Raw genomic sequence first — 20,018 nt, 5'->3', positions numbered from 1 at the left:
TGCTTCCTGTCAAATCTTTAATGCGTTTCAAGTGTGTTAATGAGTGTTCAAGAAGCGTGTCCACAAGAAACTGAATTGTTACTTTAGATATTTTTTTTAGCATTAGTACACGATCGGAGTTACCTATATTGTTGACTTTTGTGGGAAGGAATACATTCATATGGAAATTTTAGAATTATCACATTGTGAAATACAACATATATATATATATATATATATATATCACAATGTATTCTTATAATAACCTGACAAAAATGACGGGCAAACTAGCAATCCTGGATTACAGGAATTGTTACTTATATGAAGAGTAGATTTTAGGGAAGATTTTATTCTTTGTGGTGATAAATTCATCTGTTTGTGTTAGGAAAAAGACTTGGAGAGAGATTTTGAAATCCAAGGGCTTCCAGAAACTATTGTGATCCATGGCATTTATAGTTATGCTGAAACCCTCTTCCTAAGTAGAAAAACTTTGCAATATTTGTCACCAAGTTTAAACATTCTTCTTTTTTCTTTTTTCTTTTTTAATTTTTACCCCCATTCATAAGAATTATATGTTGGTTTCTTTCTGAAGTATGATGTTTCCGTATACGGTATAACTTAAAACATTTCAAGACTATACATCTAGAGTAATTTATATGCTTCTCTCATGAAATTTATGTGTTGTATATTACTTGAGGTCTCCTTATTAATGCCTTAATTAGCTAGAGATATATACTTTGTACAGGCATAAAATTCGAAAAACCAAATTCCGAGCCGAATTAATTTGGTATTTCGGTTTCGATTTTTTCGGTATTTCGGTATATTATGATACAAAAATTATATTACAATTTTTAAGTTCAAGCCTAATTATATTTTTATTTTCCAACCCAATAACTAGCCTAAGCCCAACACCCCTTTTATGTGAAGAATACAAGTTTTGTAAGTTATGACGGGATGATAAAGCTTCAGATGGGGTAAGCTTCAGTAAAAGCATGGTTTTGAGTTTTTCTGTTGCACTAGTGAACTTCATGCTCGCTTTATTATGATACTTATTTCAATTTGAGGCTTTTCTAGCGAATTGGCCAAAGAAAGTGGCTCCTAAAATATTTTAACACTGTATGTTCTGATGCCTTCACGATAAATATATGAGAAATTTTCATAAACACTATCTTTTAGTAATAATTAGCCATCTATAGATACCGTTTGTTATATTACGGATTATAGATACATTTTCTGTGGTTATAAGATGTATTTGATGTATTTAAGCTATTGTATTCATGAATACAGTAGCAAAAATAGGCGTGAATCAGGGAAGTCCAACTAATCAGTTGTTGTATTCGACTGTATTCATGAAGTGAAACATGGGATTACAGCTGGACAGATTATTGTATTCGACTGTATTCACAGCGTGAAATAGAGGATTACACTGTTTTTAAAACGGAAAGTGAATCAATTAACATAATAGACTCCTAATATAACTCAACAAACTCAATTATAACACACAAATTTTGTATTTTTCAGTTATAAAAAAGATTCTCAACCGCAAAATACCCAAAAACATAGCAATCTTCAGAGAAATTATATAATACATCTGAATACATAAAATATATTAATTAAAAAAAACATATGAATACATTCATGGCATATAGCGAGACAATGGATACAATGAAATAGATAGAATACGGAGGGATACATTGAAATGCTCTTAAAAAAAGGTAACAGAATCTTCAAATTGCTCAACCCCAAACTTCAGACGACCTGTTTTAGTCAACAATTTTCCGACGACCCATCGGATTCCGACCATGATTCCATAAGCAGCGATGAGAGAAAGAAGAAGAAAACGAGAAATTACAGAAATCAGAGATTCCGATTTTGATATTCGTGGACATGAATAATACGCCAACTCCAGTATGTTTCTTCTTCTTCTTCCTTTCTGATTTTGATTATTTTTGTAAAATTCCGATTTTGATAAACTCCAAGGCTGTGATTTCTCCTTAATTAAATAGCACGCGGTTACGCTAAAATTTAGGCTTTTGTCTTCTTCATCTTCAGTTGCTTTGTTTGTGCATATTTGCAAGCACAAACAAAGCAATAATGTTGTTCGTCTTCTTCGTCTTCAAACTTATTAAGGTTTTGATGGATTTTTGTTTCGTACTAAAATGTTGTTCCAATAATCAATATCAGTATTGCCTTTATTGGAGTTATTTTGGTTAAGAGGAAGAGGTCCACGAAATTTTGGGAGAATGAGATGTATCAAAGTAGAGAGAGAAAGAAAAAGTGTAACTGATTAGCGTATTTAGTGGCTTAGGGCTAGGAGGAAACCAAAATTAAATATTTTGCTATAAACCTTAAAAGGTATCTATAGAATATAATTTTTTTAAATGGTATTTATTTAAAATAAATAAGGTGTTAAACCTTTGCTATAGGAGGTAAAAATTCCTAAATATATTTACCAAAGTAATAAGTGGGATATTATCTATATAACTAGCACATCGAAACCGTTATCCAGTCCACTGTCCACTCTATTTATATTGTCTATTTCGATAACGTACCAAAACCGTACCGAACCAAAATAAGAAATATTGAACCGTCCCGAACTACTTTGTTACGGTATTTGGTATACACAATTGATAAACCGAATACCGAAATACTAAACCAAAGTACCGAATACCCACCCTACTTTGTACTCTACTCTTCTTTGTAAATAGATAGGCCATTTCGTCAAGTTCGATGACATATTTGAGCCTTTACAACAATAATAGATATACTCAGAGGCGGATCTAAGATTTCTAGTACATGGGTGCACTACTAAAAAAAGGAGAGAAATATATGTCTAGTGGGAATTGATCCCTATGCTTGGTAAATAATTAAACCTTCAACCAAGCGCAACATTCAACATTCTTGAAATATGGGTACCAACAATTAATATTATACCCATTTTAAAAAATATGTACATAAAATATTTAATTTTACAAAGAGACAATGAGTTCACTTGCCCCGTACAGCAACTTCCAGTGCTAATGTCATTGCAAGGACAATGGAATTCAGGTTGCTTAGCAGGCCAGGAAAGTAGAACTAATAAATCGATTGAATTGCCCATACATTGGACCTCCCCAAGAGTAGGCCACTACAAACTAAATGCTAATGGAGCTGCTACGGAAAATTTTAGCATCGAAGGAATAAGAGGAGTCATCAGAAATTACAGAGATGACATGCATACTGTTCTTAGTCAGATCCGAAAATAAACCAAATCGGAATATCATAAAAGCTCTATGAAGTCCCCTGTTGATTACACAAACACCTGACAGAATTATTTTGACCCCTGTCGATTACACAATTATTTTGACTACAATAAGCTGCTATTTGAAGTCCCCACAAAAGAAATTAAAACGCCAAGCTCGTTAAACAGGCAGGAGTTTGAGCAAAAAATGATCTTTAATCCAGAATCGCACAGGATGTACAAAGCAAGCAAGCGGACAAACAAAAAGCTCCAACTAGCTTTTCAAACAATCTCAACTCTAACTAAGAGTGTCTAAGGCCCTATGTTTTCCCTACTTTTGAACCAAAAAAAGGGAAGAAAGAAATGATCTATTGGAGTAGCTAAAACACAATTAAAATGCACTACTTCATGCAAATGCTGGCAGCACCCAAATAGAAACTTACTGCCATCGAATGAATCTAAAGCTCGGTTAAGCTAAATCGAAGATACTAATATGACAGCATTCATAACCCCCCATGCCCCCCCCCCCCAAAAGCCCCAAAACCTGCAGCTTTAATAACATACACGGCAACATTCTGAAAATCCTTCAAATGTTAAGCAGCAGCAGGAAAAGAAAAGCAACTCAAAGGCACTGCAAAAAAAATCCCTCAAGGCGCTGTAAAAATAAATACATTTACACAAAAATGCCTTCGGCAGCCTTCACCGTCGTGAGCAGCAAAATTGTGTGATAAATTAACATTTTCATATCAAGAAACTGCTTCCGCAAATTTACACCTACCACATCAGACAATAAACAGATTAAAAATAAAATAGGAATAGGATTCTATTTGCAATGAAAGCATTCTATTTGCCCATACCTCGCTGTCTATGAAGACTTAAACGAATAATATTTACAGAAAAGAACCCTGTAAAATCAAAAATAACAAATATTATAATAAAGTATTGTGCAGAACAAGAATCTGACTCTATATAATATGCTTGGCATGTACATTGGCACACATACCTGTTGACAAAATTATTTAACCAGGACAGCTGGTTATAACAAGAAGCATATAGGCAACAATAAAGTGATTGATCTCATCGTTTACTGAAATGCTATCTAAACACCAAGCTTCCATTTTGTTGACGTCTCAAATTTTCAATAAGCGACTGGTAAAATGATTTCAGCGCTTTGATATCGTTACCCTGGCAATAAAAGCACAGAACAATAGAAAGAAAAGTCAGTAAAAGTGGATTATCCAATTATAATTCTTGCAGTTTGCATGTAGATACTTCAACAGAGATTTTATTGTGAAACTGGAGGAAGGAAATATGTTTTCTACTTCCTCCAGTTCCTTAAACAAAGTTTTTCGAAAAGACAGTCCTATGCAGGAAAAATCAATTCTAAAACTTAATTCAAAATGTCAAACAAAAAGTAGAATACCTGCAATTTCTGACAATACTGCTCAGCCAAATCTTGGGGGCAATGAGCACTTGGGAAGCCTTTTGATACAAAATGAACAAGAAAATCATTGCCAAATTTCTCATACATGACCTTCTGAGCCATTACAATCTCGCCAAAAAGAACAAGCTGCCATGGTAGTCCAAAAGAAAAAGGAGATTAGCTATGCAACAGGAAAATCAGACTCTTGCAATCATATAACAATAGCAAACAGCAAGTAGGATTTTGCAATTTTACATAGTGCGGCAATGCCAAAAGAGCAACTAAATTGCTACAGCAGGAAGAAACAGAAGGATATATTCAATTTGCTACCAAATGCCAGTTCCAGAAGGAAAAAGCTACAAAATGCCGAAATTATATCAGCCCACATGAAAGCAAACTGATTCACAATAAAAGCAGAATATTCATATCAAAGCACCACGCGGTAACATTATTGAGCCACAACTGATAATAGGAAACTTTTTAGACTAGTCAATACACCAACTTACCGTATTTGCATCACGGAATTCAAAGGATTTGTCGAGGACGCTGTACAGACAACAGTTTGTTGCAAAGGCCTCAATCACAAAACTTCGGAAACCAGGCACCTGGAACAGAGAAGACATTTTACATATCAGTCGGCACAAGTTATCTTTATTGTTGCAGTAGAGCTCAAAGACAGTTCACCTTTTCTTCGCCATAAGGTCTTGCGCACCAGTCTTTGATTAGTTTTATAAATATCTGTACACATGCCTGAATAAGAAAATGGTAAAGAATCAAGTTCCAACAAGTGGGATATAACATGTTTTAGTGAAGTTCCTGAACACTACTAAATAGCATAAGTAAATCAATGCTAAACTAACCTTACGAACAACGATATCCTTGTGATTACAGGATGCTCGTAATACCAGCTGCATCATCGGATCCAAGTAGACCCTACTTTTGGAGGAAAGAAAAGCTGATGACAGATCATGTGTAGCAATCACGTGAAGAAAAGTGTAAAACGTCCTCTGGAGCTCCTGTAGCTCTCGGATTTCCTGAGAGGAAGTACAGCTATCATGAAATGACAGTAAACAAGACTACAAAAAGAAGCATCCTCAGTTCGAAAAGCAAATATAAAATCCATGATATACATTTAGATGGTAATAACCCAACCAGGATTATGGTCCGCACAATTTTGAGCTTTCAGATATTTCCTATACAATGGTCTTACCGTTCAAACAAAATGAAGGTGGATGCATACCAATCTAGTCTGAATGAAGGAAAGATAACAATGGCATGAAATCATGGACAAAGAATGCCAACGAATCTGATAGAGCTCATTCGCACGAACAGTCATCAGTGGTAATCCAAATCGAAGCAGGACAGATAAGGAACCTTACAGAGGTTAACCATGAACTTAAGCAAGGGATTAGTAGGACTTGAAGATAGATGAGAACTAAAAACAGGGACATAACAAGGGCAAAACAATTGGTACAATAGGAAATAGGGGCATAACAAGGGAAGAACAATTGGTACCAGTTCTTAAAAGTAAATTGGTACTAGTTCTGAAAAGTGATGGGCGAACACGCTTGAAAATCTGCGTGAAGCATGAAATTTGTAAATAGTAAATGAGCTGGGAACTGACCGGCCATGCATGTTAAAGTTGTCTTTTGACTGCCGATAACTCTGGTCTTGGACATGGTCGTGAAATGTTTGAGAAAATCCGCACTTAAGGTGTGTCTGCTAGAAAGTAACTGCACTTTGGGGTTCTCACGGGGTCGGTAGCAATGGATTAGCCTTTGAGTTTCTTGATAAAAAACTTACTGATGGTCATCTTCCCCACCCCCCTCCACACAAAAAAATATTCCCAGGACGAGAAGTGAATAGCTATGTGCAAGTATAGAAAAGATACAGTCCATGCACAACTGGGCAAGGATGGCATGAGCTATTAACAATTGAGCATTTTAAAGAAATTGGAAACATGAAGCAGCAGCATCTGAATGAATTAAAACAGAAGATTTCAGAAAGAGTTACCACATCTTATTCTCTGGGTATTTATGCTGGTAATTTTCTAAATGCAAAGGATGGGTTCATAACCCCAACCGAAAATAAAGATAGGAAGGAAGAAGGTCTTGACTTGGAGAATGCATGGGCCCTCAACAAAAGGGAAGCTCTCACATGATGATGCAGGAAAGCAAGAAATGTTACACTAAAGAAACTTCACATACTTCTGTATTGCTACCAGGACCTGTAGGGAAAGCATCTCTTGGGAGGACATTAAATACTCTACTAGCAATAGCAGGGTAAACCTCCTCCAAAATGTCTCGAACTCCAGTGTTGAATTTGCAGATAAGCTGATTAAGCAACACCAAAAGGCCTGCCAGTTCTTTTGGCTGCATTGAGACACAAATGAAAGTTATTCTCATGATAATGAGAACATGAACACTTCAAATGCTGCTCAGAACAAAGTTACTTTAGCCATTTTACAGTCTGTTACACTCTTAAATACCTCGATATTAAACATGTTAACATGGTTTAGTTTTACTTCAATATATCAAAATCATTTATATGACATTTGTAGCAATACAATTGTTTGACGTTTTAGCCAACTCAGTTTTTAAGTTTTTCCAAAATACTTCTGTTAATTTTTATCAATTTAACTTTATGCATCTCAATAATATTGTACTCGGTGATTATATGCCATGCTAACCATCTATGAGATTTTGTACTTCCCAACATTTCCTAAGCTTGCCTCTGATTTAGGTTGAGAAATTCCGTAAAGTGTAGTTGACCATAACCAAGCAATTATGCAAGTCTACCAATTTAAACCTTGCACTATCTTAAAATGCTGGAAAAATGTTATCTTGCAAAGAAAATTAATAAAATGTTATCCATAAAAAAAACTGATAAGGTAAAATGTTACCCATAAATTAAAGAAGGATCTACACATGCTACTCATTAAACTAGAAAAACTGTTTATTAAAGTGCCACAAAAAGTCGTCCTCCGTGTGTGCCGGAGAAGAATGGAGACCTTAATAAATATTAAAATGCCATAAACGATAAGTACAAATTAGCCGTCACAATGCGAGGAAAGTGTTAGGAGATACAAAGAGTTCACCATAATAGTGGGTTTACACCGTTTATCTATCTTAGTCATACTTGTTTACCCTAATCATGAATAAGTTTACATGGTGTATGCTGCTATGTGTAGATGTATTGCATACATCAATGAAACTAGCGAGGGAGCCAAAAGCTTGAACTATGGAGATGAACTTTAGAGAATAACGATTTCAGGATACATGGAAGTAAGAACATATGCACTGCAAATTTAGCTAGCATAAGAATGAAGTTCAGCTGAAATTGAATGGGACTGTCATGTCCAAATGAAAAAAATTTAATCTACTCCAGTGTTCCAGGAAGATGGTATAATAGACGAAGACGTAACAAACAGATTTAAAATAAGATAGTTAAAATGGATGCAATGTTAAGAAAGAGTTATGTAATAGAGCGACACCCACTGAAGTGAAAGGTGGACAATAGTTTTAAGACCAGTAATGTTATATGGGAGTGACTATTGAGCCTTATATCCACAAGATGACAATTGTAGAAATCTAAATGTTAAGCTGGATGTGATAATACAAGATTAGACAATATTAGAAATGAAATAGAACGTTTATTTGGTAAGAGTCAATTCATGTTATATTTTAGATGTTACTCCATCTCTTTTCATTTGTCTCTTGTATCCCTAAATTTTTCAGGAAGTAGAATTCAGCTCAATTACGATATAATTAGGATATCCAGCATCCGAAAAAAATTAACTTTGACCTGCATTGGTAACATCCTAATGTTTCAAACTTTTATTGCATTGTTTGTGCACTCAAGCTAGAGTTCATAACATTTTCAAATGAAACAAATTCTGTTACCTATAGTTTTCTTGCTGCAAATTCCATTTTACACAAGTTTAATAGTAATTGGAATTACAAATAATATTTTAATAAGGTTTTGAATAGTTAACTCTGCCTGAGTGAGCTTGCTCACATTGCCGGTTCCGATCCCAGATAAAGAAAGAGGGTTGTGGTAGGCTGGCAAGCAACGTAAATTAGCCAATTTCATGATGAATCTTCACAATAACTTTTCTAGGAGTTGTTTAGCATTTCAGAGATTTATACATCAGTACAAAATATAAAGAACTTCTAGTACTTTTTATGTTAACTATTACTATTAATTTATTTTTTTATATAATATTGGCCAGAGATGATTTTAAATGGACTAACATCGCCGACGAGGATTCATATAGCCGACCCTAACTTGCTTGGAACTGAAGCATAGTTGTTGTCGTTGAAAGTCTTTGCATAGAAAAGGATTTTAGGAAGAGATTATCCTTTTCCTATGTTTAACTAACATATAGGTCAAGGTCAGACAAAGCACAGTGAAATTAGTCAAAGTTTAGTCAAAATGACAAAAAGAATGAGCGGGATAAGATGAAAATACTTCGATAGAGTTCAGAACATTCTAAACTTTAGTCTAAAATATATACATCAGAAGCATAATGCATTTGCATTATTTTTTTTTTGGAAATAATGCATTGTATTCAACCTTACCTTTTCTCAAAGAAAAATGCACAGCATTGGTCAATAGGTTTTTTTTATTGGTAGCATTGGTCAATAGTTTCCTCAATCAATGAGCCAGAAGGACTCAAAATTAATTTGTTTATGGGAGAAATGAAAGGTAACCTTACAACAACACATAGGTCCAATTCGTGACACACAATATATTAAAATAGTAATAAAGTTTTGAAAATATGCTTGGACATTGGTTTAAATTTATAATAATGACTTTACCTCACTTTCGGCTAACAATTGCTCCAGTGCCTTTGGTAGATATGGAAATACAGATGATCCTAGTATGTCCACCATACGGTGAATGAATGAAGTGACCTAGAGGAGTTACCACCATCCAAAAAAAGGAGTTAACATTTACATCACCAAAGGTGCATCGGATTGAGCAAGAATAATAAGAAACTAAATACATACCTTGCACCGCAGAGGTTCTATCTTTGGAAATATGATAAGAATACGTAGGAGGACATCCAATGTCTGGACGAAAAAGAAATAAACATGATAAGTATTGACAGAGAAAGGTAGTACTTGGATTAGGGCTTTATTTGACCACAAAAACAGATATCTGTCTACTACAAAAGGTGCACCAGAAAAATTAACAACGCAAAATCGAAAGGGGAACCAAAAATCCGATATTAGTCAAACTTATTTCTGAGAACCAAGTCAACAACCAAAATCCATTAAGACAGACACCTGAACCAGATATCAGCCTCCTTAAATAGTGACACTAAAAAGGAGAATATTCAGGATTACAAAATGCACAATAGTTGACATGCCTATAGTCAAGTGCGCCACAATGTATTGTCGCCAGTAGTAAGCTCAAATAGACTAAAACAGAAAATGGAGTTTGGAATCAATGTAGAAGAGTAAGACAAAAACTCAAGCACCAATCAACCAACCTGTTTGAACATGAGACCGATTGCAGGGCGACTGGCAGTTACAAGACGCTCGCTAAACCCCTGGCATGCAGAAACATTGTGGTGAGGGTAGGTAAAACAGGCTACAAATGCTGAATCACCAGTGCTAGAAACATAACATGGCAGTAAGCTGAGAAAGAAGGTAGAAATCCCAAGGGAAAAATTGTTCAAAGTCAGGTATTGTATTGTTGAAAATATATTGAGATCTTCTAGAACTTTTTATTCTTATTCTGTACAATGTTGAGGATTCATATTAAACCTCAACTTGTTAGAGACAGAGGCGTAGTAGTAGTTGTTGTTCTGCATAATGTTGGCTAAGATGAATTTAAATGGAGAAATATGGTTAGTGGGATTCATATAGCGAACCCCAACTTGTTTGGGACTGAGGCGTAGTTATTGTTGTCCGGTGAAGCACTTTCAAATAGCATGTCATATAAGATTAGCGTAGAAAGGAACACAGCTTGAAGCGCACCAATATGTCATCTGTGGCTTATTTGGAACAAAAGAAATTACGTAACCAGTAATTAGAAGATCTTTTTTTTTTGTTTCCTTCATACTTTTGGTGCAAAAAGAGAATCCCAAACAACTTTGTACATACTTTTGACACCACCTTGTTGTACTATTAATGAAATAATTTGATTTACCAGAAAGGAAATTATAAGAAGCCGTAGTGATTTCGATAGTACAAGTAAAAACCTTGCTCAGAGCATTAATGGCCATAATTATCTGCTGGATATTTGCGATCTTTGCCGGAGACTCTTCAGGATTCTGAGCTTTGGCATTTAAGAGCAAAGCCTCAACCTGCTAAAAGTATTTACTGTCAATTCATCTAATTAATGTAAGCATGTGTCAAGAAATACTCGCATTCCGCATTATACATGCAACCATACAATATGAACACCAAACCCTCCATTTGAGTGCATACACATCCAGCTAATCAAACATCAAAAGAATATTCAATTTAGAGTTTTCTAGCTAATGAAATGACCTGCTGACAAAGAGGAGTAAGCAAGGCGGAGAGGAACTCGGATTGTTTTTCAAGTGGTACATCTTCCATTCCAATTAATAAGCCAATCGCCTACAAAACATTCCCATTAAGGTGAGTTAAAGAAGTCAGGCAGCAAGTTGGAAAAAAAAATCTGAAGCACATATGCTCAAACCATGTATGCACCTCAAAAATGTGACTACCATCTTCACAACCAGAAAGCTCCTTGGAGGAAGCATATATTGTTGTGAATTGAGCAACTGTATCTTGCAGACTCTGAATGAACATATAAAGTGAGGGTTTCAGAAACAGAATCCAAAGAAAAGAAAATGAAATATTCCCCATTCAGTGGAACTTGGGAGATGAAGCAGAGGAAGGGGATGGGAAATCAATACCTGTAGAATAGTCTCTAAGTAGGGTACAAGTTTTGCTTTGAGCAGTTTCACAACCCTCATGAAAAGATAACTTGCTCTTCGACTCACATTGCTATTCGGGTGATGTATGCCTCTTTCATCAAGAAAGGCGCTCAAAACCAAGGGAATGTATTGTGTATTCTCCTGGAAAAATTTCATATACCTCGTTACTGTTTCCAAGTAGATAAGTGCAACAAGCCTGTTGTTGTGGCAAGGAAATTTTGTTGACAAAAGCATTGGTATTAGTTCTCCCAAGAGACCATTTCCTGTTTTCATGGTTTCATCAGTAAGTGATTCCCCAAAGGCATATAGAAGAGAGAGTGCAGCTTCTATCTCCTCAACATCCACATCCCCATTAGATGCAACAGCACTAGCTAAGGAGTTCCTGATGAAAATCTGAGTTGCATCAGGTGCTACACGGCCCACACTCCGAAGTAGAACAAATAAATCTTTCCTAAACTCAGCCATCCGATCTTCCTCTTCCCTCCCAATTTTGTCCAACACATCGAGGTTATTACGATAAGCAGGATCAAATCGGATCTGAGAACGGATCACTTCCAGTATCTGACCGACATGATGTGATTGTGTCTCAGTCAATGGAACCAGACTCTTCAATGTGCCAACATACCCAGAGAGGAACTGCACAATACTGAAGGTTTCATCAATTTCACAATTTTGCATTACATAGAAAACAGAGGGCAAAACCTCATTCAATAGTTCAGTCGAGAGAGCTTTCCCATCCTCAGAGTTCAAACGCTTCAAACACTCCAAAACCTCAGTTGAATATCCAGTAAGCAAAGAAGCAACACTTGATACCAACTCGGAGTCATTATCCTCAGCTACCAAACTGAAAACCCTTCTTATCTGAAGGCTCTGCAAAAGAGTGAGTTTTGCTTTCGGATCCATACGCTTAGCAGCAACAGCATGGATGCAACCAGCAGCTGCACCACTGAGTTGATCATGAAAACCACTCGCCAATGTCAACTCGAATAACAACCCAACAAACGTATCATTTGCTATCAAACCTATGTCGATCCACGAAACATACCTCCTCATAGAATCTAAAACACTACAACACAAATCCGGATCAGAATTCCTGTACATCAACAGGATGTCATACCAAGCCCTAACAACCTGAGAAATACACTGCTGCCTCATTGCGTCCTTAATTCGCCCCGAGACAGATACCTCCTCTTGGCTTCTCGGATAGTCCATGCTAATTACTTCATCATCCAAGGCATTAAGAACTCGACAAAACATATCAATAACCACAACACCTTTACTAAGATTCGACAAAAAATCAACAAACACCGAGGGCCATATCATGGGATACTCGAAATAAATTAATGTAACTATAACCTGAGCAAGCTTATTTTTAATAAAAGCCGGACCATCCAAAACCCTAACCAAGTTCTTATCATCAATACTCTCATAACAACCCAGCGAAAAAACAGATTTTCGAATAAAGGATTTCTCCTCTGGACCCATTGACGAATACCGGACCCGAAGGACCTCGTGTAAGCATTGTAAACACCAGAACTGAACTTGAACCAATTTAGAAAAACACAAACGCTCAATACATATACTACAAATTGATGGAGTTTCTTTAAATTGTTGGCAATAAGCAACAGCTTGTACTTTAAGAGCAGAATCAACTGCTCCAGATTCATCAAAACTTATAAGTATTGCCTTTTCGAGATCATCCATTATTGTTTTTAAACCCTATAAACCCTAAATAAAATCTCAACGTTGATCAAGGATTATGAATGAAAATATCCAACTCTTCCTTTGAATCTGAGTAATAACTTAATAATGAATTTGATTAGATTCTATTAGAGCTTATAAAACGATAATTTATTGAGGAAAAAAAAGAAGATATTTCAGGCCTTACCTCATATGATATGATTAGAATGAGAATGTAGAGCTAGGGTTTTAGAATGAGCAATGGAGGAAAAAAATTCAGCCCAAAACTAGGGTTTCTAATCAATCACTGAAAGCGAATTTTTTTTCTAATTTTTAAATTATATTAAAAAAAAAAAAAAAAAGATTGCGTAGGAGCAGAGACTGTAGTCTTTGAGACGGTAAAGAGATTGAAGGAGAAGAGGACGGAGGCTTTTGTGAGAGCTTCCTTTATATAGTTCCCTTTCACTTGGCTATCAACTCTCGTTTCTCTTACCTTTTCTTTCGGATTTTAATTTTTGGTTTTCTAAATTATACTTTTCGATTATATTATGGTTTAAACGTTAGGAAATTTACTTTTTACCTCTCCAATAAGATTTATTCTATTCTATTGTCCTTGAATTAAAAGGAAAGCATGTAGTGACTTAGCTAGCGTTTGGTCATAGATTCTTAAATTTGTTTTGAAAAAATTAATTTGGGTGAAGTTTAATTTGAAGATGAAAATGTGTTTGGACATCATTTTTCAAAACATATTTCTCAAATTTATTTTGGAAAAAACATAAAATATGACTTATACCCACAAGTTTTAAAAACTATCACAAATACCCAATAGTACATTCATCAATAACATTCATTATATTATCGCAAATCATAGTCCTGAACATAAATAAATTTGGTACAAAATTATCATTTTTATAACGAACTACATGATACACTGTGAGATGACCGAGAAGACGAAGTTATATTGTTACAAAATAATAAATGGTGGGATCTTTATAAAATACAAAAGTTTGAGATAATTTTTAAAAATGTAATAGTGATATTTTGGCCCAAAACCAACTGGCTTTGGGATTTGGAATTTGTCAAAATGTAGGCAAAATCTATAGCAAATATGTGTTTGTCAAATAAAACTCAAATTTATTTTGGCAAAATTTATGGCCAAACGGGTCCTAAATGTATGGTACGTGTACTCCAAACAAATCTTTTAGCAAACATGAATGATTTTTCTAAAAATTAATTGACTGGATTTTCTAGAAAACGGAAGATAGTGTAAGATGTTAAACCATTAGTTATTATGTTTAGATTTTAACATTAATGATTAATCACATAGTTAAACATTGTTTAGATTTCAGCATGTTCGGAATATCTTGTTATATGCGTACAATTAATTTCCAATCATGCGAATCGCTATAAGAAAAGAAGTTTATGAATTAAAAAATATATTATTCATTTATGCTACCATAACAATAGAATAAAAAAATACATATATGATAAACAAAAAAATAAAGAGATCCTATCGTTTCAAAAAAAAATATATGCACACTAGAACATTGCCATAATGCACCGAGGATGGACAGGAAGAATTTTCTTATAAAGCTGACATCATATAATGAGTTATGTAGGTAAATTTTCAATCTTATAAAGAGAATTAATTATTCATATTATTATGGCTATATTAATAGGAAAGTATATGCTCTATGGGTGTGTTTGGTATAAAGGAAAATGTTTTCTTTGAAAACAAGTAGTAATCTTATTCATTTTTTGATGTTTGGTATGCAAATCAAAGAAAATATTTTCTCAAGAGTATTCATAAATAATTTTGATACAATAAACATGAAGTCATAAACTTTCGAACCAACAACCTTCTGAACCCACAAATTTCATAAACTTCTGAACCGCAAAACTTTCGAAATCGCAAAATTTCGAACCCGTAAACTTTATAATTTCTAAACCCGTAAGCTTCGAAACACATAAACCTCCGAACTCATAACTTTGGAACTTGTAAACTGAAAAATGAAAAAAGTAAAACTGAAAATATATATAAAAAAATCCCGGGGGTAGGGGGTGGGGGTGCAGAAAAAAAAACAGGAATTTGAAAATTACAAAAAGAAAATATTTTTGCGGGGTGGAGGGTGGAGGGTGGGGTGTGGGGGTGGTGACGAAAAAAAAACTTTTTGAAGAGAGGGAATGGGGTGGGGTTAGGTGGGTGGGTGTGGGGTGAGTGGTGAAGGTAAAGAATAGGGTGGAGAAGCTTGAGAAGGAGTTTTGGAAAATATTTTCCCTTCTCCTGATAGGGCAAACATTTTCCTCCAATTCAAGGAAAATAAGTTGATAAGAAAAATCAACCAAACTTCAGAAAATTGGAAAATATTTTCCTTCGTACCAAACACACCCTATATCTTAACATTATAAGGCGTTTCTCTCTACTAAAATCCAACTTAGTAAATCTTCTCTAACAAACATAAAGAAACTTAAGATGTAAGTATACAAACTTAAGATGATTATGAATTGTGATGAATTAACTTACAGCTTGTTTGGATGGTTGTTACCTATTTTATTGTATCGTATTATTACTTTAAATATAATGTTTGTTTTGATTGTTACTTAAATTTTACTGTATTGTATCGTTAAATTCATCGTTACGTAACGATGAAATGTGTCACTTTATGTAACGACTGATTTAATGTGGGTGCGTCGTTTCCTTGTGTTTTTCTCTCCATCTCACCTTTCATTATTGTTAAATAATTTTATTTTATCATTTACCCTATCTTTTTATATACGTATCATAATTTTTCTTTCTGATATTGCAAGTTTATTCATCATATTTCTGCTGTGTGATACTATGAAACGACGGTAAAACAACACAATCTATCCAAATATTGTATTCATTAAACGATACAGTATAATACAATACGATACAATACGGTAATAGCAATAAGTAAAATACATGACCATGCATCTGAAATATTGAATCGCACTTGTTTTAATATATTTTCTCACACTAGCAATTAACAGTCACCCTAGTAGGAGGGATGTCAATTGTGACGATAAGAGTTTTGACCAAAATAAAGTAACTGATAAACACAAGGGAATATACACCTATAATATCATGAATAAAGAAATATTAAGTGAGATACCATCTAATAGCTTTTTTCAATACCGCATAAACATAAATAACGTAGTTATAATTTATAAGTATTATACTAATATTAAAATATGTGTCTTTTATATTAATAATACAAAAAAAATCTTAGGAATTTTAATTTTCGGAGTGCTAAAAATCAAACAACCCCTAAATTTTCATTGATCTAATAGAGGATCTATATGCAATAAACTTCTATTTTAACTATATTCATTATTTGCTGGTCAATTGCCAAAGAAATGACACCAGGTAGACATTTCAGAATTCAGAGGACTGCTATTTAGAAAAGTGTGTCTTGAATTTTAATTTTCAGTTTAATTTTTTAGGACACAAAATCCTAAAGTTAAAATTTAATTTAATTTTTCAAAACAAAATAAGTATTAGCTAATTCCATGGCAGCCCCAAAAATGGCTATTTGTATACTTCCCCTCATTTGCATGTGGAAACTTTAGAAAATGGCCTATCTTACTGGGAAATTAATAGAAGTCCCGACCCAATAGAGAAATCATTATGGGCCGAATTTTGGGTTTAAACTTTAAGGGAGAAATTTAAAAATAACTAGATTTGCAACTGGTCGTTCAAAAATAGCCCAGTTTCAAAAGTAATTAAAATTTAGCTACTTTTCATATAAAGATAAATCTGAGCGAAAATGCTGTTCAAAACCCGGAAAATACGTCAGTATATTATACTGGAGTTCCAGCATAAGTATGCTTGAACTCCAGCATATTATACTGGAGTTCCAGGATAAGTATGCTGGAACTCCAGCATAATATGATGGAGTTCAAGCATAAGTACACTAGAACTCCAGCATAATATACTGGAGTTCCAGCAAGTATAATTGTTCAGTATAATATACTGGAGTTTGGAGCACCGCTGCTCCAGTCTCCAGTATATTATACTGGAGTCAGCAAAGTATATCGGTCAGCATAATATGCTGGAGTTCATACACAGGTGCACCAAACTCCAGTATATTATGCTGGACCGGTCTCTGTTGCAGCAAAATAGTGGTTATTTTTCATTGACTTCGTAAACGCTGGCTATTTTTGAATGACTAGTCCGAAAATTGGCTATACCGTTCTATTTTTACAAACTTTAAAGCAACGGAAAAAGGGTGAAGTGCATAGTTAGCCACTAATTAGAGATGCCTTTACTCCTTAGCCACTGTTTAAATGTATTTACTCTTTAGCCAGTGCTTAATAAATTTTTACTCGCCCAGACTAAAATACCCATATGCTAGACATAGGTGTTGTGTCAATATTACGGACATGGTGTCCTTAACTTCATGAATATTGTGTAAATATTAAGGACAAAGTGTCTTGTATTTGCACCTTCCATTATTAAACTTTAGGACATCATTTCCTCAACGTCATATGTGTAGTGTAAATATTAAGAACATGACGTCCTTAATTTCACGTGTGCAGTATAAATGTTAATGATATAATATCCTTAACTTGTATTTGCACCTCCTGTTGTTAAACTTTAGGACCTCATGTCCTTAACTTCATATGTGTAGTGTAAATATTAAAGACATGGTATCCTTAACTTCATGTGTGCAGTGTAAATGTTAAGGACATAATGTCCTTAACTTTATGAGTGTTGTGTAAATATTAAGGACATGGTGTCCTTAACTTCATGAATGTTATGTAAATATTAAGGACAAAGTGTCATGTATTTGCACCTTCCATTATTAAACTTTAGGACATCATGTCCTTAACTTTATATGTGCAGTGTAAATATTAAGGACATGGCGTCCTTAACTTTACGTGTGCAGTGTAAATGTTAATGATATAATGTCCTTAACTTGTATTTGCACCTTATGTTGTTAAACTTTAGGACCTCATGTCCTTAACTTCATATGTGTAGTGTAAATATTAAGGACATGGTATCATTAACTTCATGTGTACAGTTAAGGACATAGCGTCCTTGACTTTATGAGTGTTGTATAAATATTAAGGACATGGTGTCCTTAACTTCATGAATGTTGTGTAAATGTTAAGGACAAAGTGTCATGTATTTGCACCTTCCATTATTAAACTTTAGGACACCATGTCCTTAACTTAATATGTGTAGTGTAAATATTAAGGACACGACGTCCTTAGCTTCATGTGTGCAGGGTAAATGTTAAGGACACTGTAAGCACGTGATTTTTGCCCAATATGAGAATTACTCCCAAAAAATTCAAAAATAAAATGATTTTTCTTTGATGTGCAATTTTGTGATATTTTGTGATATTTTGAATAATTATTTGTATTTGTCTGTGCATGTTTATTTGCTAAATTAATAAAAAATACAAAAATATGTCGCATTTTGCATGTAGGATTTAATTCTACAATTGTTAGTGATTAAATTTGTTTTACAAAAATTAAAAATTACAAAAATAGGCATCGTTTGCATTTTTAGCATTTAATGTCCAAATATATAATTTTATGCTTAATTAATACTTAATTGTGCGTTAATTGTTATTGAGAGTTAATTTGCGCTTTTATAACTTAATTTAGTTCTTAATAATAGTTTAAGTATTTTTATAATTTAGTTTTAGAGAAATAAAAGAAGAAAAGAGAGCGAAAATATAAAGAAAGTCGGAATTGAGCCTCTTCTTCGATTTCAAGCCATAGGCCCAAAAAATGGCCCAATCTTCCCTACGACCCAGTCCATTTCGAACTGGGTCGACCCAGTCCATAACCCAACATCCTATTATCTTACAAACAACACAAAACAAAAAAAAAGAGAAAAAAACCCTAAAAAGACCTAACCAATCCGCCCCCCCCCCCTTTTCTTCTCTTTCTCTCTTTTCATCATCTTCCCCAAGCTAAAAAAAACACAACCATGGCTGCCCCCCTTACACCCCAACCATGGCTTCCCCTCCATCTTCACGTCTTCATCTTTTCCGTCGACGTCGTCCATGGTTTCTCTGTTGCTTCATCTTCTTCGTCAAACCTCCGTTGTGCGCACTGCTGCCCGTTTCTGCTCCCCGCTGCTTCTGTCGGTGCGTCGTCTTCCCGTCATCCTCCTCGACGGACTACCGCTGCCATGGTCGACCAGCTGCTGCTGCTTCTGTCTCAACCAAACAACCAAACGAACACAGCCATGGACGAGCTTCGACGTCGACCATGTCGTCGTCCATGGCTGTCCGCGCTGTGCTGCTGCCTGTCGCCGCCGTTGCTGCTGTCTTGACGTCGTGCTGCTGCTGCTCGTCGCAACAGGTGTTGGACGGACTGCTGCTGCTGCTCGTCGCGGCAGTAGCTACGGGCTGCTTCATCTTCTCTTCGTCTTCGTCGTCATTTGTTCGAGCTTTGGTCGAGGCTCGGACAGATTTGTTTACAATCAAAGTTCTTCGTTGATTCATCTCCGGTTAGTTGTTTTTGAGTTTTATTTTGTCCATATTTCGTTTTTATATTTCTAAAAGTTAAAATCGTTAAATATTTGATTCTTGTTTTGTTCGTTGTTTATCGTTGAAATCATTTTTTCTAGTTTGTTCATGTTCATGTGCTTTGTTAAAATTAATTTTCAGATTTCAAAATAGAAGTTTAATTAGTTGTTTTCATATTCATTTCATGTTTGTATTATTGTTTAAGTGAATATTTGTTAGTTTGTTGTTTGTTAGATTCAAATTGAAATTTAATTAACTATTTCTTCAATTTGTTTCATGTGTTTATGTATT

At 34.7% G+C, this 20,018-nt stretch overlaps 1 protein-coding gene across 1 annotated transcript; it reads right to left on the bottom strand.

The window, feature by feature from the left end:
* Positions 1 to 3,217: 3,217 nt before the first annotated feature.
* LOC104228813 (exportin-T) lies at positions 3,218 to 13,656 on the bottom strand. The gene is made up of 15 exons (XM_009781354.2): positions 11,518 to 13,656; positions 11,309 to 11,398; positions 11,126 to 11,215; positions 10,834 to 10,938; positions 10,120 to 10,179; positions 9,635 to 9,697; positions 9,443 to 9,538; positions 6,830 to 6,994; positions 5,483 to 5,656; positions 5,307 to 5,372; positions 5,129 to 5,227; positions 4,623 to 4,769; positions 4,203 to 4,384; positions 4,057 to 4,104; positions 3,218 to 3,973 (listed from the first exon to the last, which is right to left on the bottom strand). Exons 1-13 carry the CDS (start codon positions 13,240 to 13,242, stop codon positions 4,295 to 4,297), a joined length of 2,970 nt encoding a protein of 989 aa, XP_009779656.1. The 5' UTR covers positions 13,243 to 13,656; the 3' UTR covers positions 3,218 to 3,973; positions 4,057 to 4,104; positions 4,203 to 4,294.
* Positions 13,657 to 20,018: the final 6,362 nt, after the last annotated feature.

The sequence above is a fragment of the Nicotiana sylvestris genome, chromosome 3, assembly GCF_000393655.2.
Source record: "Nicotiana sylvestris chromosome 3, ASM39365v2, whole genome shotgun sequence".
Classification (NCBI taxonomy): domain Eukaryota; kingdom Viridiplantae; phylum Streptophyta; class Magnoliopsida; order Solanales; family Solanaceae; genus Nicotiana; species Nicotiana sylvestris.
This window is presented reverse-complemented; position numbering and strand designations above follow the sequence as displayed.

Excerpts from the sequence above, each read along its gene's own strand:
- LOC104228813 (XM_009781354.2), bottom strand. The coding sequence starts at position 13,242 with ATGGATGATCTCGAAAAGGCAATACTTATAAGTTTTGATGAATCTGGA. Across the intron at positions 11,399-11,517 it reads ACTTAGAGACTATTCTACAG|AGTCTGCAAGATACAGTTGC; the intron begins GTATTGATTTCC and ends ATGTTCATTCAG. Across the intron at positions 10,180-10,833 it reads CCATTAATGCTCTGAGCAAG|GGGTTTAGCGAGCGTCTTGT; the intron begins GTTTTTACTTGT and ends TCTGCATGCCAG.